This window comes from Perissodus microlepis, chromosome 14 (genome assembly GCF_051167445.1).
Source record: "Perissodus microlepis isolate ML-2025 ecotype Zambia chromosome 14, ASM5116744v1, whole genome shotgun sequence".
NCBI classification, from domain to species: Eukaryota; Metazoa; Chordata; class Actinopteri; order Cichliformes; family Cichlidae; genus Perissodus; species Perissodus microlepis.
In genome coordinates, this window is record NC_140474.1 from 26004318 (window position 1) to 26029855 (window position 25538).

At 36.9% G+C, this 25538-nt stretch overlaps 1 protein-coding gene across 1 annotated transcript; it reads left to right on the plus strand.

Moving 5' to 3' along the window:
* The first annotated feature begins 1183 nt into the window (after positions 1-1183).
* On the plus strand, positions 1184-19786 carry scn4ba (sodium channel, voltage-gated, type IV, beta a). Its single transcript, XM_084950968.1, has 5 exons — positions 1184-2064; positions 9270-9433; positions 11830-12049; positions 12281-12410; positions 13763-19786. Exons 1-5 carry the CDS (start codon positions 1971-1973, stop codon positions 13854-13856), a joined length of 702 nt encoding a protein of 233 aa, XP_084807094.1. The 5' UTR covers positions 1184-1970; the 3' UTR covers positions 13857-19786.
* The last annotated feature ends 5752 nt before the right edge of the window (positions 19787-25538 follow it).

Here is a 25538-nt window from a genome sequence, read left to right on the forward strand (position 1 = left end):
TTAAAACTTTATTTTGCAATGTTATGATCGCCTATTTTTTACAGATAAGACACCACTTTGCATCACTCTGTTTGAGTCAGAACACATGATGTGTCGCACATGAACAAGTATCAAATAGCCTAGCATGTTCATTAATCAACTGTGATAAATCAAATATGCATATAAAATATTGCAAGTTTTAAACTATTTGATTTACTAACTAATTTACTGTTAAATCTCCAAAAATATATGTTTCTTGTTGCATAAAGAAAAGCTAATTAATAAACATTATACAAATGTATGTCAGATACAGATTTTGTCTTCCGTAATAATAAAACTATGAAAGCTAAAGTGTAGAAAATGAAGGCTTCTTTTTTGGAAACAGCTGTATTGGTTGAACTTTAATGAGAAGGCCTGCAGAAATAAGTGATGTGTCAAGCAAATCTAAAGGAGACACAGGTCACACACATATGGAAGCACTGCATAATTATTGTATGCCCATACACCTATTTTTTTTTGACATTTTAAATGGGTCCATTTTGCACAAAGATCATGTTCTCACTTCTTTCTGGCATTTTGCACGCAAGTATCTGGGGGTCCTTCTGAACTTGGCAACAAACAGGCAATATGGGTTTTGTCCAAATTTGTACGAGAAAAAGTCTTGTTCAAATTGAAGATCTTGCTTAGGAACCTAAGCAAGGACCTTGCTTAGGAATTGAAGATCACCTAAAACTTTGAATCAAATTCTTGAGATGATCTAAAAATAGAAAAAAGTGCTAATACCAAAAGCTTGTCAGTCGTTGTTGCTATCTTCAAGTAAATTTCTACCATGTGAACTGCGGACACTATGCTCGCACATACTGATTTTATTGGGGGATAAAAACCTGAAAACTCTTTATAAAAAATTCCACTGTAGTGATATTTTGATGACAAACTCAACACTGCTGCTGTGAAACTCAAGTATAGGGAAGAGAGCCACTGGAAGCAAAACGTGATTGCCAACACAGATATAAAGTGGAACCATGAAATGAGAGAAGCATGAAAGTGGAGACATGAGCAAATGATGTAGTGAAGAGGGGTATGTGGTATGGGTGAAACACCCACCCCGTGACTGACTCGGAGACCTTCTTGAGCAAAGGCTGACTCAGCCGTTCTGTGCTGGGCGCATGTGTGTGTGTGCATCTATGTGGCAGCAGACATCACCCAGTACCCCTCACCCCCACTCGCTATCCCCTCCTTCTCTCGCTCGCTCTCTCTTCACCTCTACCTCTGCAGTACCTCATTTCTCCCTGTGCCGGCACGGGAAACACGCATACTTTCTGCTTTTCTGCCTGCTGGCTCTCCTCCAGCATCCTTCTGTGCCTCTTGTGTGTTCTCCTCCCCCTCCAGCCTATGTCTCCCCCCCACCCATGGGGTTTGTTGGCCAGCCTGGTTACCTGACTATTCCTGCTGCTGTTAAAGGAGTGGAGCGGTCTGACACAACGCTGCTACCCTGGTGCCGCTCTGCCTCGCTTCTCCTCTATGCCTTTCGCCTCACACTCTGCTTTGCTGGATAATTACCACTGTGTCTGCCAGAGACAGCGACAGAGGACAGGAGAGGAGGGAGGCAAAGAAACAGAGAGGCTGCACTCTTCGTTCAACTGCTGCATTCTTCAGTCTTTCCTTTCCTCTGCTTCCCCGGGCTGCAGGAGAGCAGTGCAAGGAACAACTTGATGTGAGAGAGCTCCCTAAAGGAATTTTATCCTTCTCTCTTTTGCGCTTCCTCATTCTGTTCATTCCTGGGACAGAGTGCAGAGGAGGAGAGAAGAGGGAGGGACTGAGAGCAAGACTCTGCCTTCAGCTGCACAGCTCAGTGTCCCACCTTGGTCCAGAGGCACATAAGTCAAACACTCACAGTGACTGGCAGACAAGGAGACAGACTGACAGAGACACACATTGTATACATATAGACAGGCAGAGAAGAACAGAGACAGACAGGTGGTGTAGGTGTCATGGCGTCAGGGGACAGCACTGGTTCAAGTGTCTCTGGTCGGCTGAGATCAGGGGATCTACTTCACGCTGGTCTGGCAGTTGCACTGCTGCTTGGTGAGTTACACTTATCTCTGTACCTTTAAGTGCCATGTCATTCCACTCTTTTCAAACATGTCTCTGGATGGGGCTATCCCTTTAATTGCCTATACATTTTAACTTGTTTCTGTGCCCTTTAGACCTTCTTCATTTGCTCCTTTTGCTCGCTTTTTCTTGTTTATTATGTCTGAGTGGGTGGTACAGCCCTCTTACAGTAAATCAATACCTTTTTTTGGTTATTCTATATCTGCTATATCTACATCTGCTGCTCTGTCGCATCTGCTTCAGCGCTCATGTTTAATCATTATCTTTCCATACCCAAACACTACAATGTATGGTGCTGTCACAGGTGATGTTTAATTGTTAAACAATCAGGCCAACAATACAAACCTTTGACTGAGATCAGTTTCATGTTGTAGGGTTGCTGCTGGACTGTTTGAGTAACTGACACTTCGCGCTTTGAAATTCTACTTTAAACATAGCCTTCATATAGGAGAAAATAAAACAAATAATTAACTTTTGGTTTTCAAAGTAAAGAAAAACAAGCTATAGTTTATCTACATGCATGCCTGTGTGAACATAGCATTACTGGTAATGACGTAGTGGTGCAGTGATGATCTGTGCTTTTGCTCGTACCCTCCCTGATTTTGTTGTAGTGCCCAATAGTGCCCCCACATCCAAAAATTCCCCCCTGGCTCTCAGTTGTTTGGAAAGTTGAGCACCATTGAGTTTTATGAAAGAAAAATGGGACTAGTATGTGTCCAGTATTGCAATATTAGTGTCGTCTTTAGATAACCGACAAGTAAGATTAGAATGCATCTTATCTTTCTGCTTTTTAAAATGTGTTCTAGATCCAAAAAAACACAAACAGCACTTTGTTGTTTCAGCTTTGTTTTGTTTTGTTTTTTGGCAAATATTTGGGCTTTTTATGTTTTCCAACCAAACATCAGGGGGAAATATTAAAACAAATAACTTTAGTTCAATAACACATGCAATTTTGCATTTTGGTAAAGTTATTGACTAAATTATTCAAGAGTCCATGAGTCCAGGTTAGCGGCAGCACCAAGACCAAATCATCATTTGTCCCAGTAGGGTCAAATTTGGTTATAGCATATCACATACTGAAAAACATGCGAACACACTTCTGACTAGCTAACACAATGCAACATTAGTTCACTTTAAAGGGATTAAACAATAGTTTAGTCCTTTTGAATCGATGTGATAAATATATGTACCAGAAACTTTGAACAAAATATTCATTTAAGAAAGAGGAACAAATACAGGCAATATACACACTTCATTTACATCATAGTTCGCATACACAAAAAATAGTTGTAAAGCACAATTTTACAATTATTCATCTTATACATCTTATTCATATTCATTTGTTTCTTGTTGTATTTCATTGTCAGTACACATATTTCCAAATGAAATTGTTGAGTGTTTTGGAAAGTCATACTGCACCAAATAACACTTTCTTAGTAAAATATTTTCCCAAAAATCGTGCTAAAAACAGCATTGATCTGGTTGTTTTGTCTAAATTACCATCTAAGTTCAGTGGGATTTCTCTGAAATCATTTTCTCATAAGTACATATTCTCAGGCTGAATCCCACTGTCCCAGCAGACATTAGATACACCAACAGATAAGTACAGGCAAGGCTAACACAAATAAGAAAGAAACATAAACTGTATAACAAATTATATATATTTTTTTATCAGCGAATCCCTAAAGGATAGCCACAGCATTATAGAGCATTGTTGTTTTAGTTTGACTTTTAACAGTCTGACTCAAGTGGTGGTGCGAGATTGGTTTACATTAGGTATCTGTAAATTAAAATAAAATAAGTTCAAATAGGTTTTAACCCGTAAGAGCCCAGACCCATTTCCACACTCAGGAAAATTATGGGAGCAGTAAATCAGCAACATCAAGATCAATCAACAAAATGGATTATATAAGAGGTGTCACCGTAGGTTCTTAAACAGTAAAATATGTAACTCAATATCCCCAAAATATCTTCATTTTTACAAATGAATAGATTATAACTTAAATTTTAACTTAACATCATGACTCAACAACAGCCCAACAGTCCATATTCCAAGTTAGAAGAACTCTTAAATTTCAATTCAAGTTCTACACTTATGAATAAATACTTTCATTTGACTATATCCTCTTGAGAACTGAGGAAAGAATCTTCCCATTGAACTATTTTTGTGATTTCCTTCCTCTTTGGAGCTAAAAGAGAGCACCCAAATGCACGAGATATCAATGGAAAGCCCAGGATGTCCTCTATTTAGTACATTAGGACTTATTATGATAGCTCAAATAAGTCACAAGATAGAGACCAAAAACAAATGTCCATTACAATGGACATAAATGGATGGTCTGGTTCTCTGGAGGATATGGCTTTAGTTCCATGGGTGAGTTTTAGTCATTCCAGTCTTTGTAGTTCCTTGGTTTGACCTCTGATCACTATGTTCACTTACATCATTAAATTCTCACCTCTATTTAAGAGATCCGGTTCATCTGTTATGAAAATGTCCATCTTAAATGCATTTTATCATTGTTAACATCTTATATATTCAGTATTAACAGACAGAAGCTGTTATTGCAGCAGGACCACAGACAAAACTTGGAATAGTGACTTTTTTGCAGAATAAAGACACTCTTCAGATATCTGTAACTTTTCAGCATGGAAGATGCAAAAGGTTGGAACAACTGTCATGCCAACTACTTTCATTTTTTCCATTTTCATTCACGCTAAATTATTCATCATCCTTTTTTGTGACGAATAAACAAAAGATACAGTTAACAGCAAAATGATAGAGTGATCATGGTGTAACATAGTAATCATGTTAACATTTCTCCAGTACTGTGCCTGAAAATGCAGTTACTGCAGCATTGTTTGTATGAATATCACATTGCATATATTACCTGAAGTGAAAAACTGAAACTATCTTGTCCCACAATACCAGCAGCTCTGCCTATTAAGTAACTCAGCTGCTGGTGTAATTCTTTGCCCATTCACCTTGAAAAGGACATCTCACATCCCTCACCTCTCTCATATCCATTCCCCTGTTCTTTCCTTGTGACCCCTTCCATCACTTCCTACACATTGTAACTCCTGCATTACCTACGCTTCCTTGTTCATGCCCCCCTCTCCCACCTTTCCCATCACTTCCCTGTATATATTGCAGAATAGTGTCCTCAGTCAGTTCTCTATGGGTTCTCTTAGAAATACATTAACTTTTCAATTACTGGCCTACTTAAAAAAAAAAGAAGAAAAAAAACACTCACCTTGACAGTCAGGCAAGGACACACGCACACATACATGCACACAGACACATATGCACATACATGCACACACTCAGTTGCTTTTCAGACCATCAGTATTACTGATATGTACACAAACACTTAAAGTAAGTGCATATATACAGTTCACATACATGCACATGCACACACATACACAGACACACACGTCACATAAAAAGATAACAGTGCATACATTACATAAGTGAATTGTACACTACTTCAGGATGTGAATCTGTGGGCGGTTTCAGGACAAACTGTTAAGACAAAAAAAGAGGATAGTGAAGAGTAAAGTGAGATACAAAACCATGATAGTAGAGAGCAGTAAAGCCAAGGAGGTGTCAAGTTTATTTCTAAGCATGAGGAGGGGGCACCATATAATCCATTTGGAAATGTTTTTGGAAATGGATAACATCTTTTTTTTCTCCACTGGAGCATTTTGTTTCACAGACTATTCACTGAAAATGTGCAACTAATTACTGATAGAGGATAAATGTTTGTTTTCATTGTTGCATTTACCAAAGAGTTTAAAAGATAGTTCAATGTTCAAAACCTCTAAACCTCTTAAAGTAGAAAATACACACACACACACACACAACACCGTTCAGCTATTTTACTGAGGACCTTCATTGACATAATGCTTTCCCTAGCCCCTTACCCTAACCAGAGATGGGCAGTAACGCGTTACTTGTAACGCGTTACTGTAATCTGATTACTTTTTTCAAGTAACGAGTAAAGTAAGGGATTACTATTGCAAAAACGGTAATTAGATTACGTTACTTTCCCGTAGGAACGCTGCGTTACTGCGTTACTAAAATCGTGATTTTTTTGCGAGAATGTCTCATGACAATGACGTAAGCGAGTGCGATGTTCGTGACAACAGCTGTGCGCAGATCAACAATGGATCATATATCGAGTGCGGGAGAGAGTATGAGCGTGCAGCGTTTAAAGCGTGGAAGTGCTGACCTTACTTTGAGTTTGATTCCATAAAAAGTGACAAAAACATTAGCGTCCGTTGTGCGTGGGAAGACAACTTCTTTTTACAGCGAAAAAAACCCTAAACAAGCACCGAGTGCGCTACGACATAATGGGAAATTCACAGAGAAACTCGCGGATTCTTCCACTGACCGCTGCGGCACACCTGCACCAGGGCAAACCTCCACCTGCTTTACAGGTGAAAATAGAGCAACAGGACCGCTAGTCTTTGATTTTATTTATTTTCTGCTGTGTTTTACTTGCATCTATTTGAAAGACTGTGTGTAAACACAAAAAATATTTTATTTTATGTGCTGGAATGTGCAGAAAATAGGTTTAAATGTTAATGTTTGATTACATTTTGTGTGATGGATTATGCAGAAAAAGTAGAACTGGGCTGAAAGATCTATCACTTTATCACCTATTCAGGTTGTAAATCGTGTTTTTAAAAAGTAACTAAGTAACTAAGTAATTAATTACTTTTGAAAATAAGTAATCAGTAAAGTAACGGGATTACTTTTTTGGGGAAGTAATCAGTAATTTGTTACTGATTACTTTTTTCAAGTAACTTGACCAACACTGACCCTAACCCTAACCATTAAAAATGAATGCCTAACCCAAACCTAACCATAACCTAATTGTAACCCTGACACTAAAACCACATTTTGAGCCTCAAAAATACCTTTAAATGCCTTCAAATTTGTGAGGACCGGGTTGTGTGTCCTTACAAGTGACTGTTGGTTCTCACTAGTATAGTAGAATGCAGATTTCGGTCCTCACAAAGATAGCTAGACAGGAACACACACATATGTTTCCATGTTCTTATTTAGGGATTGTCTCCCCCAGGAGCAACTTCTGAAAGCAACTAAGACAGAAAGATTGAGAGAAAAAAAGAAGTGAAAGCAGAATCGTCCAGACTGTCCAGTGCTATAAAAAAGTAAGTCAGGCTATTAAAACAGAGCAAAAGTGGAAACAGAAAACAAACAAGTTCAAAATTAAAAATGCCTGAGCTGAAAGTGGATGAGCCAGCATAACTGAAGAGTTAAATACCAGGTGTTACAAAAAAAATCAAGAAGAGTGGGTGGGACAAAAGCATATAGATGACCAAAAAAGCAAAGCCAAACAAACTGATGCTTCCTTGATGTATAAATATTTATTTGTAAGGTATAAGAGTGCACATATTTATTATAACCAATATGTGACTTGCAGAAGGCAGTCTTTTAGTTAATTTCATCTGAAAAAATAAAATAAAATAAAATACAGGCAGAGGTTTATTTTTGTCTATGTATTTGCACTACTGGAACCCATACTCTTCAGTGGGAGTTCCACCCACATTTACAATCCCTTGCTTGTATCATTAACCCTAAACGCTTACTTCAGCAATATCTTTCTTTTTATTTATATCATTTTACAAAAGCAGCTGATAAAAAAACAGAAAGAATGACAATTCAAATACTGAGTGTTTTTCCCAGTACGAATTAAAAGTTTCAGCTCCAGTAAGTCTTACTTGAAATAATCTTCTTACAACACTATTACTTTTTTTCTGAAAATGTTTTATTAGTTCTAGCCATACACAGTAAATCACCATTAATATACTTAATATAATACAAAATAAGTTGTGCTGTCTGTTGAATGAGTTCTATCCAAGTAACTTTTTCTATGTATATTAAGAAAAGATTATTTCACATTAATTTTATTTTTTTGTTTCATTAACCAGCCCCAGTGCCAGTGTTGTGATGGTAACAATACAGCTGAAAAATAACTTTGTATCAATATTTCTGCTGTTGAATTTTTTCCTCCAAATCACATTAATACATTTTCTGATTTCTTTAACATTTGAATTGAAAAATGGTAAATGACAATGTGTGCCTAGAACACGTGATTTCAAGTAGTAAAATGATTTCATCCATATCCAGTAATATGAGGACTCAAGTGTTTGAGATTCTTGTGCTAACGCAGATTTAGTCAAAGCATTCCAGAGCAGGTGATGCAAAATTCTTTTAAGCAAGTATACATACATGTCTATGTCTATGTGTCCTCAGCAGAGGCATACATGTACTCTAACCTTGTCTGTACCTTGTCCAAGTGAAATGTGATCATGAGCAGGTCAATGTGGAAGAGAGTATTTATAAATAGACCCCAAGTGTGTGAGAGAGAAACCAGAGCAACAATCTGAGAATTACACCAGCTGTCATTGCAAAACCCACATAACATGCCTGGCCATGTGAATTTAAGTCGCATGACTCTTATACTCTATTCATAAATTGGATTAGTTGGGTCTTGATAAAATCAAATGTTTTGATTGCTTAATTAGTTTGACTTGATGAACTAGAGAACAAATCTTTTCTCTTAAGAAATGGTACCAAAATTCTATGTTTCAATTTTTTTTTTTTTACATATTTTTTTAACATTAAGACCAATAGAAGAGAGAGCATTGCAGGTTTTACATAGAGGACATCATACAGTATAAATGTAATTTGGTAAAATTGTCAGTTGCTTCTGCAAAGTTGCATTTAGAACCTAACCTAATTTTTCAAAGCCTAAAGTTCACCATAAAGTCCATAAAGTACACAAAAAAAGTAATCAGGGAGCATGTGGTCATTTTTCTCCCTGTGACAGCAATTTTAAATATATTAGGTTTAGACTCCATATTAAGATTTTTATTCACAATTTAATTTTAAAAGAAGAGAGACAGAATAGTGTTGCCTACTTGGCCACGTTCTACTTTTACTTAAGTTAAATCATAATGAATTCATACATAATTAAGTCTCAATAAACTGATGCCACAACAAATATTGCAAATAGCAAACAAACTCTGTACTATCTTTTACTTTTTTATTTTCATTTTGCCTTATATAATTGTGTTTTTATTGCTTTTCAAAAACCATTTTCTATCCTTTTCTAAAAACTTTTTAACTTTTCCTTTCTCCCTTGGCTTAGGCGTATGGACTGTTGGTGGACTGGAAGTTTCCACAGGTAAAGTGTCTTCAATCGAAGCAATGAATGGCTCCACGGTTTTGTTGCCCTGCACTTACTCTTCATGTATTGGCATCGAAAATCTCTACTTCAACTGGCAATATAATGACAATGGAAGTCTCATAAAGGTACGTGCACACAACCACAACACCAACAGGGATACAAAAAAGCATAAAAATAGTGATTCCTGACATTTTCATATGTTTCGTGTCTCATCGCATAAACAGTCGGTGAGTGTATGCTTTGTATTTCTGAAGGCATGGGGATACAGTTTTGTTCATAAGTATTTTGATGATCAGATAGTTCTTGTAATTTTGCCTTTGTTAACCATCACATGTGATTTTTTTTTTTTTTTAGTACAGCCTGTATTAACTGTTTAGGAAATGCAGCCATTTTTTTAATACACAGGATCTGCTTTTATTATTTGAAAATCCTCTGTAGGTTATGACTGCCTGAAGTCTAAAATTCATGAACATCACCAAATGCTGTGTTTCCTCCCTTGAGATGCCAGGCCTTTACTGCAGTCACCTTCAGCTGCTGCTTGTTTGTGGGTCTCTCTGCCTAGAGGTCTGCCTTCTGCAGTGTTGGAAAGGTTACTTTTAAAGTGTATTCCACTACAAATTACAGAATACATGCCCCAAAATGTAGTTTTTAACGTATTCCGTTAAGCTACTCAGTGTGAGTAACATATTCTGAATACTTTGGATTACTTAATATATTGTCATGCTTTTTACAACTACATGAATGTACTATTGCTGTGTGATTTATTACGATTACTGAAGGTTTCTGCCACCAAAATAACATTGTTAGCTTGCGTTAGCTGAGGTTAGTTCATAGACTGCTTTCAGAATTGCACATGATTATTTGCAGCTCGCAGGTTGTTAATGTTTAAGCAGGTCTAACAATCTGCAGTCTATGAACTAACTTCGGCTAACGCCAGCTAACAATGTTAGCTCGGTGGCGAGTAGCATCCAGTAATAGTAACAAATCACTGAGCAATAGTACATCAGAGATACTGAAGTGGCACATAACCCAGGTAGCTACCACAACTAAAACAAGGTAGCTGCAGTAGGCTAACATTCATTGTTAAAAAAGAACTTACTTCCAGATGTTTGTTTAGGTTGGAGTCTTTTGACGCTGCGAGCAGCTTGGTTGCTGGCAAACAGTGTTTGCATGGCATGTTAAAATTCACCCATCCCTTTCTTCTTTAAATATGAAGTGGTGTCGGAATTTCAAAGTAAGAAGCTGTCGCTGGGTCCATTGTGTAACTGACACCACCAATGTTAATGGGACGCTTACATTGGAGCCTCTTATTTCGTGTCTTGTTTGGGTTTCTGGCTATGTGTGGAGTTACCAAAATTGGAGAGGTGATAGCCTAAGAAAAGACCGCTGTGTAATCCAGTTATTTCAACAAAGTAACTATATTCTAATTATCACCGTTTTAAACGGTAACTGTAAGGGAATACAGTTGCTCATATTTTGTATTTTAAATACGTAACACCAGTACATGTATTCCGTTACTCCCCAACACTGGACTTCTAAAATCTACTGAAAAGAATGCTCTGGTGGAAAGCATGTTCTGATATCATGTGACTCACTTGGTCATTTAATTAAATCCTGTTTCTTTGTCTTGAGAAGCTCTTTGGTTGCTTGTGCAGTATACATTGGGTGATTAACGATTTGCACTTTGTGCTGCCCAATAAATTTTTCAACATTTGTCAGGATCTGAGGAGCAATTGTAGCCCTGTACATTTCAGAATTCATCCAGCCACTGACAGCAGTCACACGATCCGTAAACACAAGTGAATGAGTTCTGTTGCAAACCATACATACCTATGCCATTACATTGGCTTCACCACGCTTCAGATCATTATTTTTTCTTTTTTTTTTCTCTCTTTAACCATTAGTTTGCATCTTGTTGTAAATGCTCTGTATTTCCATTAATCAAGACATCTGTTGATTGTAGACTTTGACAATGATGTAGCTACCTCCACAGTGTTGCTGACTTTGTTAGAAGTTGTGAAGGAACTTTTTTCTTGACCAAAGAAAGAATTCTATGATCATTCACTTCACAGGTGTCTCCACAGGTTTCCCTGGCCTTGAAGTCTTGCTGAGCTGCCTGGTTCATTCCATCTTTTGATCAATGTGCCAAATAGCTGATTTGGCCACGTTTTTTTTTAGCTTGATTATGGCATAACTACACGTTCTTTCAGACAGCTAACAAATACAAGTTCAAGTCCAGATCACAATTTCCTTAATATTTAAGAAAGTGTCAAGGGACCCTTTACCTGGCCATAAAACTGCTTGTCAATTATTTTTGAGTCTCTAAAAATGGGGAACTATATATAAAAATGCCTAAAACAGGTAATAAAACACTTTTGTTAAACCCCTTGAATTAAAGTCTTTGATTTTCAGTGTGATGTGGTGGTGTACAAAGGCAAAATTACAACACAGTGTGTCATCATCCCAATGCTGTGTAGCTGACACCCAATACTGTGTATCTAAGGAAATATCTTGTGTGTAGTTATGTGAAGCGTTGATCCCTATGGAGGGTGTGGAGCCGAAGGTCCGTGTGTTCCATGAGCGTGTTGAGTTTGTCGGCTCCTCAAAGAGTAACAACATTTCGATCTTGCTATGGAATATCACCTTTGAAGATGAAGGAGAGTACATCTGTTTTGCCAGGAATCCAAAAGAGAAGAACCGCAACCACAGTGCTATCTTCACTCTTATAGTGGTGGATCAAAGTATGTAAAAGTTGCACAAACACCTGGCACACAAAAATAGAGCTTTATCTGACTTGCTGACTGACAGTGTTTATAAAGTACATATACTTAAAAAAAATTGCACTTACGCTACTAGCATCGAGTTTCAATCTTGTTAGAGCTCTAAGTCAGTTTTTACATACTCTGTATACTTGTTTGTCCTCACAAAGTCACTGTCTCTCTCTCTTTCTCTTTCTCTCTCCACCTTTTCAGTGAAGGAAGTTGACAACACTTTGACAATCATTATTGTCTCAGCATTGGGTGGAGTCATAGGCTTAGTTATCATTGTCATGGTGATAAAGGCTGTTGTTGTTCACTTCCTGCAGAAGGATGATGAGAAGAAGTGAGTAGATCACTGACTATCTTAATAAGGACATTTAGAACAAATCAACAATACTGATTATAGATAATCTTTTTATTATATATATTTGGGTCAGCTACAGTCAAACAGCCAAAAACTATGTATTGCTGGCAAAAAGAAATTTGGTCTATTATATGCTAGTTTTATAACTGTTTCTGCAAATTTAACATCTTGTGAAATAGGGCGTAAAAATTTGTGAAGTTTTCACCATTAATGAAAAAAATTTCCAGCTTTTAAGGAACCATTAATTTTTTTTCCTGATATGGTTTTTATTCATATATTTTTATTCATATACATATGTTACAAGTCCTATGATGTCATTGACTTTTGCAGATACTATAGCCTGCAACACGCAGCTCAAAACTCATCACATAAGCATGTAACATAATTTATTCTTATACCTGCAGCAATATCATATGCACGAAATGTACAGAAGTTATAAATAATTAAGTGTGATGAAGTACTGTTTATATTCCCTGTTTAATCACACAAGTTATGCACTGTTACGGCAACACAATTTTTCAGACAAGACATACTGACATGAAGAATAAGTCAAGTGATCTTCATACATACATGTCGTAAATAATATTTTTTATGTACTACAAATATTTTTAAAATGTGCAAGTCTTATTTGATTTCTAAAAAGTATAACAAAAAGTTTGAATGTTGGAAATAAAAATGAAAGAAATTGCTTGTCATACTCCAGTTTGCAAAAGAAGTAGAATTATTAGCTTTCTGTTATCTTTTTTATTGATATAAAAAGTGCATCTAGCAGTGAAAATCTGATATTAGAGGAAATTCAAATGTGTTACGTCATAATTTCAAGAGTATTTGCTTTCATATAACAAATGAACTATTTATATTCTATGAATACAACTAAAATCATTGTAACCTTTATCACTAGGTCTAACGTCATATCATCAACACCAGTTCATATAAAACTACATTATTTACTGAAAAATAATTTTGTGTCACAAAGATTTACCCTGTTATTTGACTGTGGCTGACCCAGGCACTCATTTGGCCATGTTAATAGATTTTTTTGTATTTTTCTAATTAAAATATCTGATGTAATCAGTAATGGTTTTATGCTGACAATATAGGTCAAATTGTCTCAGAGCAAAGTGGGCAATTAATATGAATCTGTTATATTATATAATAACGAAATAATGTCACCCATATTCTATGTTTCCAAAACAAAATTATTATTTGAAGCTCATTGGGTTACGTTTTTTTAAAACCCCTGCAGTATATATGGCACATGGCCCTTATCGCTTGTATTTGTCTCCTTTTATAGGTGTTCAATATAACCTTTGTTTCTCTTATCTCTACAGTAAAGAGTGCCTAGTGAGCTCCTCAGGGAATGACAACACAGAAAATGGTCTTTCAGGAGCCAAAACTGAAAACAAAGGGACACCAAAGGCTTGAACAAAATGTTAAGTATGCCTACATGTTTGTATATATGTTAGACAAATGTACACACTCAGCGAAAAATCAATTATCTTACTAGCGGCTAACAAAAACAACTTGTAAAAATGTCTATTTTAAATCATGCTTGAGATTTGGGAAGTGTGAAGTGTGCATAGGCCTGGATCTCTCTCACTTGCCATGGTAGCCCATTTGTTCCACTGTACAGCTTCTGCTCCACTTTCTTCACATTGCAATCTCCAATTTATGCAGTTGATGTGTTATTTTTTTCTATGTACTTTCTTACTATCTAATAACATTCACACTACGTTAAAGCAAGAACGCATCACAAGGCCGAAATCTTTTTTATACACCCAATGTCAGTATTCAGTTTCCAGTCCAAAACATGCTTTATAGTATCAGTTGAGAAGCTACAATATGTTGGATTCTTAGTCTGGAACTCTACAACTCCAAGTGAAACTTGGACTTAGATATACTCAACCAGTGGGAACAAATATCTTTGATGCCATGTTGAACTGCCATAATAAAAAACTGCCAGGATGTCAGTCGAAGAATAGCACAACACTGCTCAAATTCTTTCCCTTAGCTCTCAAATGATATAAATGCACCTGGATGAAGGTGGTAACTGACTAGAAGTTTGGTTATAAATAAAAGATAAAAATTTTTAGTCCCAATCACATAAATTGTTTATAAATAAAATAGGAAGTTTTACATTTTAAACACTGACTGTAAAATTTGTATTTTGCCATTTTTAAACACTGGGCGCTGTTTTACTGATTAACCGTGTTTGTAGGTAACGAGTAAATCCCAGCTGTTTCCAAAGGATCTTTCTGACATTAACCTCTGAAATGCCAATTTTCATGTGACTTCTGGGTTCAGATTAGACACACTGCTGGTTTGTTTGGGCCAAAGATTTTCTGTGAAATGCTGGTTAGCAGGGACTAACAAATGGGCTTACCTTAGGTGAATAAAAGATCCAGTTCTGCACAGGTTTTATTGTTTTGCTTTAGATAAACACAGGTGCCTGTTCTGCTTCTGCTCCCTTGGCTGGTGAGAAGAACTTACATAAAAAAAGAAGAACCCTAACCATCATCAAAGACAATCCCCAGACTACCCAGCTCCCTATTGAAAGGAATGAACTTAATCATGCTGCTTCTGACTAATAACCAATGCATTTTGAGCATGTGCACATTTTATATAGCTTCGTATAAGATTATATATTACACCATAATACAGGAACATTTCTGTGTGTCTCTGTTTGGTCCCCTCCACGCTGGCCAGAACTGCGGGAAGCTCTGTCAATGCTCATCTCAACACTGCTGCAACTGTTTAACACCTTTTTAGCCACGTCAGGGTTATTGAAAAATAACTTTTTGAATATTGGCTGACAAGTTTACTGTAGAAAAATTAATAACTGAAAGAAAGTTTACACTTATTGAAAAAGTAAGAACATTTTAGCAGCTCTGTTTAAGTGAAAGAATTGAAAAGCCCTGCCAGAGGAGTTTGAGAAGCTGCTTAATGGCTTATTAGCCGGATATCCTTATAAGCACATTCAGCTCAAAATGCTTATTTCCAAATTTACATGTGGATTCAATGAAATACATATAACTCAAAGGAAACTTGCCAAACCCATCAAGAATTTACAAGTCCAGTAATGTAGCCTTGGTAGTGCAGGTAGCATTGTCTTGGGGCAGCTCACTGCAAAAGAATGTAAAGACTGTTGGGCAGTCAAATATTGTCCAAAATGTATGTTTTCATTCAGTACAAAAAATATATCAAAGAAATATTAATATTATTCTGAATTGAATGTGTGTGAATGCCCCTCAAGGGCAGTCATAAGTGCTTGTTGGTCAGCTACATTATTTTGTGTACATCTACAACTGGCCAAAACTGAGCATGTTATAGAGTTTAAACTGATAAAATTACTACTTGACTGTATTTAAAACCCTGGCCATTGAAGATTTTAAACTTTTTGTTCAGACTTCACAAACAGCCCCAGTGTTGATCTTAGCTGTTTAAAAGGGACGTCGGTTGATGTTGCTGAGAGTAAATTGAGAAATTTTAAATTAAACACATATAAATAAAACGTTTAAGTAAATGCTTAAATGTGGACAATATAAACACCAGTACATATTTCTTTCAAGAAACGCCAAATTGGAAAATGTAACAAAATCTTCATAAATTCACATTTCTTTTTCATTCTTTCATAAGTCAACAGGATCGGTTTACTGCTAAAATGCCCTGGGAAAAAAAGAACCACCTCTCTTTGTAGTTTGTAGTCACAGTCACTTTGACGTCCTTTCTATGAGGACCGCAGACATGCTCTGCATAAATACTTTGAACAGCTGAAAGCTACATACATACATTACACGCTGCTACACAAATACCCACATAGGAGGATTCATTTTGATACCAGAGAACAGCTCACTGGCCTTGCCTGCAAACAATACAGCACTTTATCAGTGTTAAAGTGGTTTTGTTACAATGGCAAATCACGGAAGTGGCCTCACAGTTGCCATTCTTTTATACTATATATTAAGAGAATTAACAAAAACACAACATTCTCACTTTGTGTTTGTCATTTTGACCGAGTACCTGACAGCAGCACTGTGTCAAATGGTTTTAACTTCGAGTACATGTTAACTTACAGGAACAGAGCTCTATGACAAGCTTTTATTTTATTTTTCTATTTGTTCACTTCTGTCAGCCTGCTCCTCTCTAATACTGGAGTGCATTTCCCTTGCTTTCAATGGAAGCAATAAGACAGATATCAGATTATGCAATAACCTGTTATAAGGCACTTTAAAGATGTGTCTGGACTGGCTGGCAATTCTGTCCAAGGCACTGATCATTGTACCAATATATGTATCCACACCACAGAAATGTATCTCAGCTGAGTTTAAGTATGGTGATTAGGATCATATAGCTACAGCACATGGTTTTGTCTGCATTGGATCAATCTATATTAGGTCCCATTTACACTTGGCTCAAAATTCCCTGAGCAGATGAAAGCTGTATCAGGAAAAGCTTGAACCCAGGCCCGCATTATAACACATGTCTAACATATTACCCCATTTGTACTTTGCTATTTCATAAAAGTTGCATCTAGATGGAATAATAACAAAGTGGTGGCCCTGGGAGTTCAGGGTGCTGCAGCTGCAGTTTCTGTTTTCGCTGTGGATTATTTCTTTGTTAGTTTGTTGTTGTTTTTTTATTTATTACTTTGTCAAACTGTTGAAGATGTGTCTCAGTATGCTTTTATTTACATTTTTTCAATGTATGTTTTACTCAGAGCTCTCAGGGCTACCGTACTAATGGGCTAAAAACACCCTAATTGACACTGCCAACTGACAAATATGAAATGCCCTACAAGATAACCAATGCGCTGCCCCCTTACAGGAATACAATATATTTTTCTGTGTGTAATATAAAAGCAGCCATCGTTGCAATCACAGAAAACATCATAACTGACCTATTACGAATGTTTTTGCTGTGGAGTCCTAATTATAAGATTTGATGTTATGTACTGAGTAGTTGTTTGGTTGCACTTGTGTCTTTAATTACCATTGCAAGGAAAGGTGTTGTAGAATATGACCTCAATTGACTCACGCAATCAGGTTTCATACAATATATAAAGTACAACGCCTATGCCCAAGAAGCACAAGTGTTTATTTTATTATACATTACTAAATAGTGTAAGTATATGCTGAGTATAAATGGGATTAAGAGTGAAATGTGATCAACATTAACAGTACAATGTTAGAAGTGAATATATCCTGGTGAACCTGTAAAAATGTGAATGACGTGGATGTAAGGCATCACACACTGTCTAAGAGTTATAGGACCCCTTTGTAAAGAGGGTATATACATCCAAAGTCTTCCTGTTAGGGAAAAGCAATATTGTGGAGTTAATGTGTCCGTTAGTGTACTTTTCATAACCCTGACACTCAAAATACAGTATAGGTGGATTCACATAATACATAACTCAAACCTCACTATTTGTGTTTACGGATTTTATTCTTAATTTAAAGAAGAAAAACAAATGATAATAAAATACTTAAAAAACAACAAGCAGCAAATTAGGCATCTGTATCTGAGCGGGTTATAAGAGGTATGTACTGTTTTAATAACAGCCATAACTGATGTGATAAAATATGTATATGTGATGGGGAGAGGAGAGCTGTTTTAATGCATAACGCAGGTCTGGTTTTGGTACAGTTGCCTTTATAATCGTAAGACATTGTACTAAGCATTGAATTATTATTATTGTTATGTTTGTTTGTTTTTTATTTCATCTTTGGTGTTCTGATCTGTCCTGTCTTCCTCCAAGAAACACCTGTACCGAACCTCTTATGACTCTTGAAGTTAGCCAACAGCTTGCAGTGATTGCTGCAGTACTGAGTGTGCACGGTACAGTGTACAATGCTCCTCTGCAGTGGTGCAATACAGCACAACAAATACAGTATGACTGCCACCCAGTGGTAAATGCCCCTGTAGTACAAGCCATGGTACTACTAGCATGCATTTTGATTTGGACTATGAGGATTGCACAAAATGTAAAAAAAAAAAAAAAAAAAAAGTGGTTATAATTTCATGTAACTGTGTTATCAAACCATTGCCACAATTTTCAGAGTTAAAGCAGTTCAAAGATGTATGATTATGCATCATGTTACAATTGTTTCTCCTGCTTTATATAGCGCTAGTAGTCTAATGGGGAGATGTGATGTATAAGTTTACACAAAAAAATTAGGAAAAAAATACATTGAACAATAAACCACGTATGAACAGTGGTTGTTCATCAGACTACTACTGGTGAGCATAAAATAGTTATAGACAGCATTCGTTCTGCTGTAACATTATTCACTAGGTAACACAGTATTGTGAATTCTCATTGACTAGTATGATTTTTTAGAGTTAGTATTGCTCTTACTGCCAGAGCGGGTGAAACTCATACTGCCAATCCAAGAGTCTCATGTCTGCTGTTGTTACAACACGATTATAATGACACGCAATCTATTAACTACGGTAACACTACTAAAACATGATGTTGCATAACTGTCTACTGCTGTATAAAATGCATATGAAAGCTAATCTGTATATGATGATGCTCTATACTACTTCTGTATTTCTAGCAGCTGAAACTCACACTGCCAAGCCAAGAGTGTAATGTCTGCCTCCCACATTCCACACCAGAGCTGCAACTATTAGTCAGTTACTTGGTCAAGAAAAGGAATTGACAACTATTTTAAGGACATAGTTTGTAAGTCATTTTTCAAGTAAAAAGTGCCCACATTTTTATAGCATTGGGTTCTCAACATTTTCTGGGTTTTGCCCTCTTACACATTATAGGAAAGATTAATATAGTTCAGAAAAAATGAAATTTTTTGTCTTTTTTGATCATTTGAAGTTAACATTAGTGGTAAAAATACTAAACTATGATTCATATTGTGATTTAAACAAATAACTAACGTTTGACAGACAAAGACATCGAGAATTTCTTTTAGGTTTCATTTATAAGCACTGACCTCTCCACATGCTGTCACTGCAGTCCTGCATTTTAGAGTATTCTATCAATATTTTACATATCCCGGGGCTGCAAAACATAAATCTATCCCAAATAAAAATGATTTTACAAAGTCATATCTAGAGCAAGCTAAGGCCACTGATAGCATACAAATTATAGCAATTGATAGAAAGTCGTACTGTTGCAGCAAATTCTTATGTTTTGTTTACATTACTGTAGTCTGTTCAACATACACACACAAGCAAAATGCATCTGCAAACACATTTTTTCTGGATCAACCTTCCTGTGAATATTCAGCTGTCTGTCTGTATTTGTGTCCACGTTGTTCATGCTCCCTTCATGACTATGCACTTCAAACCTTTCAATTATTAGCAAAGTACATCCTGAAAATAAAATGTTGATTGAATTTCCCAGAGTGCTGTTTTCTTTCTCTGTGTTTATTCAGCTCTGAAATCAGTTGATTTAGGATAGGTTAGATCTGCTCTTTGTCTGTGTAGTTGTTATACTGGTAGTCAATATATTAGTGCAAGAGAAAAGCTACACAGGCCCTAGCATAACAGAACATCTATATGATTTATACTATAGTGTACTAATTAATATTTTCATCCTAAGGAAATAAACTAGAAATATGATTTAAATGTCATACAACTTTAGTGTTGATAGTAGTATAGTACTCCATACTAAACTGGGACGATATAATTGAATGGAAAATGATTTCTAATCCCCGCCCCCCAAAAAATAAATAAATAATTAAACAAATGGAATAATTCATAGTAATTCACCAATATAGTTTTTCTCTTATTATTCCATTCATTCTATTCCATTCCTTTACAATGCTATATTGTAGAGATGAACCTGGCACTGCACAAAACAAACAAAATATATTTTTATTGCAAATGAAAGCAGTCTTTCAGCCATGTTTACACCTCAATTAAAAGAAAAAGTTTAAAAAACAAAAAAATGCACTTGTAGAAGTTAAATGATGTGACAGAAAGCTCCTTTTTGAAGTAATTATTCTTATGATTCTATGATGGTAATGTTGCCATGGAAATGGTCAGTCTTTTAGCTACTTTCTGATTAACCTATCTGTGTAAGCATAATAAAACCTTCAATTCTGGAGTCCTCCCTGTCAGGTAATGTGTGCCACATACTGGGTACATTGTATCCCACAATGCCAAATTTTTTTAAATGGGAAGATTAATCCCATTAATCCTTAATCCTTGATTTATTTTCATTGACTTTTCATTGATTATGCCCATCATATTACTGGATCAGAATCCCTGTTTGTTGTTTTTGTTTTTGCTTCACTATGTCTCCAGAGCACAGTGGACTGCACATCAACCTAAACTGCAAAAGGCTCTTAGTTTGAAACTAGGACAAGCCACTTTGGGGTTATGCCAGGACGATAGCATTCAAATCTGGCACATCAAACATGTGGAACTATGTGCTTGCACTATATCTTGCTCTGTAGGCATTTACTTTATCCTACAGGGCTATGAGAAATCTCTTCTATATGGGTCTTACATCTTAAACCCACTAGCACAGACAATCCCCACTGGAAGCACAGGGAGACACAATCCTTGATGAATGTATTCTTTCTCTCTGCCTCTGTTCGAACCAAGGCAGTAATTAATGAGGCTCTGTTTGTTGTCTTCTCATATTATGTGCTGCAGTGTTTCAGTTTTGGTTTTACAACTCTGCAAATGCAGCAGTTTGTGTCTGCCTCTTAATTTTTAGAGTGGAAAATGGCAAAAAACAAAAACAAAGTTCTTCTCTGAAAAGTCACACATCTTTCTTCATTGTTTTATTATTAAAAAAAAACACTGACAGAAAACATAAGGAATAACAAACCAAGATATAAAATCTAAAGGGTACATCCGACTTCATGATTATTTTCTATGCCAGTGAGCTACTATTGCTGTTGTACAGTATACTGCAACAGAAACATAATTGCCTAGCTGGATTTTCTCTCCAGTTGCTGGAAAGTTAACTGATTAACTTCTCATCCTATAAAACCTGTTATATTGGATGGGCAGCCTGGAAGATCCTTAAGGGGCAGACTGTGTAAGACCCATGTGGCACAGAGCCTCCTCACAGCTTATCACCCCTGCCAAAAACCATGTTATTGTGAGCAAAAGCTATAACAGACTGACATGTGTCTGCATCACTGTGATAAGTTGACTCTGAGATATCATCAAGAACACAAAGCCCTTCACCACTTTCAAGAGCAGAGAATGAGTGTAAAATCTGATCAAGCAGTACGCAACTGCCCTCCTTTGAGTTTTGTTTTGTTTGAGCAGTGGGGAATATAGACAGGGAGGAAATGGTGGATAAAGATGACAGAGAGGCAGGGTCATCTGGGAAAACAGGGGGTGTATTCCAGGGAGAGTTATTTCCTTTTCCAGAGGTAAACAAACGACCGAGACAGGCAGAGAGGGATCGCTGGGTGACTGACACCTGACAATATTGAAACAGGAGAGGATGGGATGAAGTGGCTACTGGAAATAATTAAATCAAATCACTTTTATTGTCACATCACATTACTGGTACACTGGCAGCACATGTGAGTGAAATTCTTGTGTGCAAGCTTCCCAAAAGCAACAGTGGTGTTCAAAATACAAGAAACATAAAAAACAAAACAAAATATAAGAAATATGAGAAAAATAAGAATAAATATATGTACAAATATAAGAATGTATGCACATTACTAAATATGCATATTACGCTATCTCAGTCCCTGAATGATTTTTGCTCTGCCTGAGTAATCAGTGTTTTTGAGTACTAGGCAAAATCATCCTTTCACACTCACATTCAGAAAGTTCTTTATTCTACTGTATGTGTACGGCAGTTTTATCATGCATACAATCCCACTATGCACTGGGGGATATTTAGGGTTCAGTATCTTGCCTATGAACACTTCAGCTTGCAGACTGGAGCACCTGGTGCTCAAACCACTGAACTTCCAACTGGTAGACAACCTGCTCAATCTCCTGAGCCCCAACTGCTCTAAAATACAGAGGCCCTTAAATACAGTGAGGGCTGGTGAGCTCATGTGAGTCCCACCAGAGACCCAGCTGAGATTGGTATCCAGTCTCACTTTTACACACTCTATGGTTTCATGCTCAGCAGGGATAGACCAACGCTGTAGTTACTGGGTAGAGACCTTTAACAACATAACCCTCCAAACAAGTATGAGTGACAATTACTACCGTTCAGAACAACCTGCAGTTCCTGACAAACTGCATTCTTGACTATGGCCAGACAGTTCATTTTAAACAGAAACTATGTTCTGCACCATAACTCAAGAGGAGATACCAAAGCTCAGACAGACAAACCTGGGCTAGTTCTGCAATTCTTATGTCAGGAACTGGCACAGAGCTGTTTGAGGTCTTAGCCTCAAAGACATCTATGGTCCCATTGACCGTTCTCATTTTTTGTAATGCTTAACAATTTTGTGAGCAGACAATTGGTAGAAATTAAGAAGGTGGATCTGCTGCGAATGTGCAATGGAGAATCAGGTGACATCATTTTAAGCAACAACTCAGGACCTGTATTGGGAGCTGGAACAAAAACAAAGCTACCACAAGGCAAATAGGCAGTGTTCATTCCACAACAAATCTCAGTTTCACTCCTGCCAAGTTGTGTATCAAGTGGCAAAGGTGAGTTCCTGGAAGCCATCGTTCACCAGCTTCGCAGGGTGGTTGACTGTCACACCTCCAGGAAGTTGGTGCCTATGCTATTACCAGACTGTAAGACTCACAGCCAGCACAGAAAGCCTCTTTTCCTGATGAGGAAACCACTCATTGTCCAATGTCAGATTCCTAAAAACACTCAATGGCCTTAGACCAGCAGCATTACCGCACAGATTTATAACCATATCATTTGGACCCTTTTTAGGATAGGATAATATGTGTGACACTATAATTTTATGGAACCATGCATGTGAATGTGCATGTAAAAATGGCAAAATGTTGTACTTGAGACAGCTGGCATCACTTCTATGACTGATTGTTTTTTTTGAGCCATGAATGAATCAAGGTCAGGTAAAACAATGAGCAGAGATAGGTTCAAATGTCTGACTTGCAAATGTCAAACTTGCAAAAGCACAACCTGCTAGAATTTTGGTGAGTCTGGAACATAAAATGTATTATTGCTTTAAATAATTATAAAACACAAATGGTACACTAAAAAGAAACAATTTATATTTAACTTGGGGAAAAACTGAGCTGCTTTGTTTCAGTTTTCACAGCAAGTATTTGAAGATTATCACTTAGACGTCTATAGCAGGTATTATGGGAAGAATTGCACTAATTATACCAAACATCATTTGTATTTGTGGGCAGAACGGCGGTTTGTTGGTTAGCCCTGTTGCCTCACAGCAAGAAGTCACTTTGAGGCAAGGACCTGGGTTCAAATCCTTTCTGTGTGGAGTCTGGATGTTCTTCCCGTGTCTGCGTGTATTTTCTCCTCTCACCGTCAAAGATATGCAGTTAGTGGGGTTAGGTTAACTGGTGATTTTAAATTGCCCGTAGGTATGAGTGTGAGTACAAATGCTTGTCTATCTCTCTGTGTTAACCCTTCACCTGTCCAGGGTGTACCTTGCCTCTCGCCCTATGGCAGCTGGAACAGACTGAATTGGATAAGAAGAAGAGAATGGATGGATTACCATCAGTAGTGTAGCCATGAATTGTTTTTGTCAGACGTAACATAACAGTGTTATGTTCCATCTTGATTTGATATAGCTTAATTAAAACAAAAGAGCTCAAGTTTACAGCAAATACTAATCTCACGAGAAACAAGAACAACGACAAGACAAAAACAGAGGATCTTTTTTTTACCATCCTAAAAATGAAATGTGTATGTCTAAATAACACTATAGCTTGTTATGACTCATATTATAATTTCTCTGTCCCATTTTTCACTTTTAAGTGCCTTGCAGAATCTTCATCCTGGCTATGGAGACGCCAATATTTGTGGCAAAAGATCAGAGAAAGATTCCTGATGGTCACTGGAATAAACATCTCAATACATACATGTGGTTAAGATAGCTGTAAAGATTTCAAGTTTATTTTTATGTTGTCTGGTTCAAGTTCAGATGAACTGAGCTGTAAGCAGTCAGCTGCCTGCATTATTGGAGGTTATTGACTTTTTCTGTTGCCTAAGCATCCATTTGTGTGTTTCTTTAATTGCTCTGCAACCGGGAACCTGACAAGGATCCCACTGTCTGTTGTTACTGGAAACGGGAATAAATTAGCCTGATCGATTGTCCTATTGATTACATCTCAGATCTCTCTTTTGATGTGACTGGTGCAAGAGGACCATCAGTTGCAAATTGATGGGATGAGTGTGTATCTTGTCTCATGTGTGGCGTGGGAGGAGGGAATCAGACCCGCTCATCAACCAGTCCTCAGAGATTAATATGCCCACCGACAACACCAGCCCTATCAATAGTACTTTCACAAATTGTCTCCGGAGCGCATCGTAATCTGTATGCCCTGCTGGACTCTGAGGGCAGACGCAGTTAAAATGCACTTTACTTCAGTACCAGCCAGGCCAGCCCATTAATCTCTCACTTTTACCTTCTGCTTTTAAGTTTTTCTTCTTGTGGTCCAATGATAAATTTCACAGTTTGTGAGACTTGTTATCATGCAGTCCTCTATATTTCAAGGAAGAGGTCTATAGTCTATGTGCATCTACCTGGGAAGTACTGACAGGGCTGACGTTTGGCTGCTGGATGGTTACACACTGACAATCACTCATACTTTATTTTTTAGAATCTCAAACATTCCTGGATGACATCCACTAGAGGGGGGTATAGTATAAAGAAAGACTTTCAACGAGTTCGGTCTTCCGTACACATCGACACAGCCTGAATTAATAATAAAAATAATAAACGTGAGCATAAAAGGAATATCACATTTTCCTATTTGGGGTTTTTATTAATTGTACTACTCTAAAAAAAATCATCCAAGTTTAAAATTTGGAGTGTGACTATGTCTTTTAAAATTATAATCAGTGTCAACCTTGTTCCGTCGCTGAAAAACATGTTTCCAAAGAACGATATATATTCTTTTATCTCATTTTAATTATGATGTGCTATGTACATATTTCTACTAAACAAACCAACTGATTTTTTAAAAAAAAAAACAAAAGAACAA

What these genes read in the sequence shown, in the direction of transcription:
- scn4ba (XM_084950968.1), top strand. Translation starts at nt 1,971, where the DNA reads ATGGCGTCAGGGGACAGCACTGGTTCAAGTGTCTCTGGTCGGCTGAGA. An exon ending in GGCAGTTGCACTGCTGCTTG is followed by an intron (nt 2,065 to 9,269) that starts GTGAGTTACACT and finishes CCCTTGGCTTAG; the next exon opens with GCGTATGGACTGTTGGTGGA. An exon ending in ACAATGGAAGTCTCATAAAG is followed by an intron (nt 9,434 to 11,829) that starts GTACGTGCACAC and finishes TCTTGTGTGTAG; the next exon opens with TTATGTGAAGCGTTGATCCC.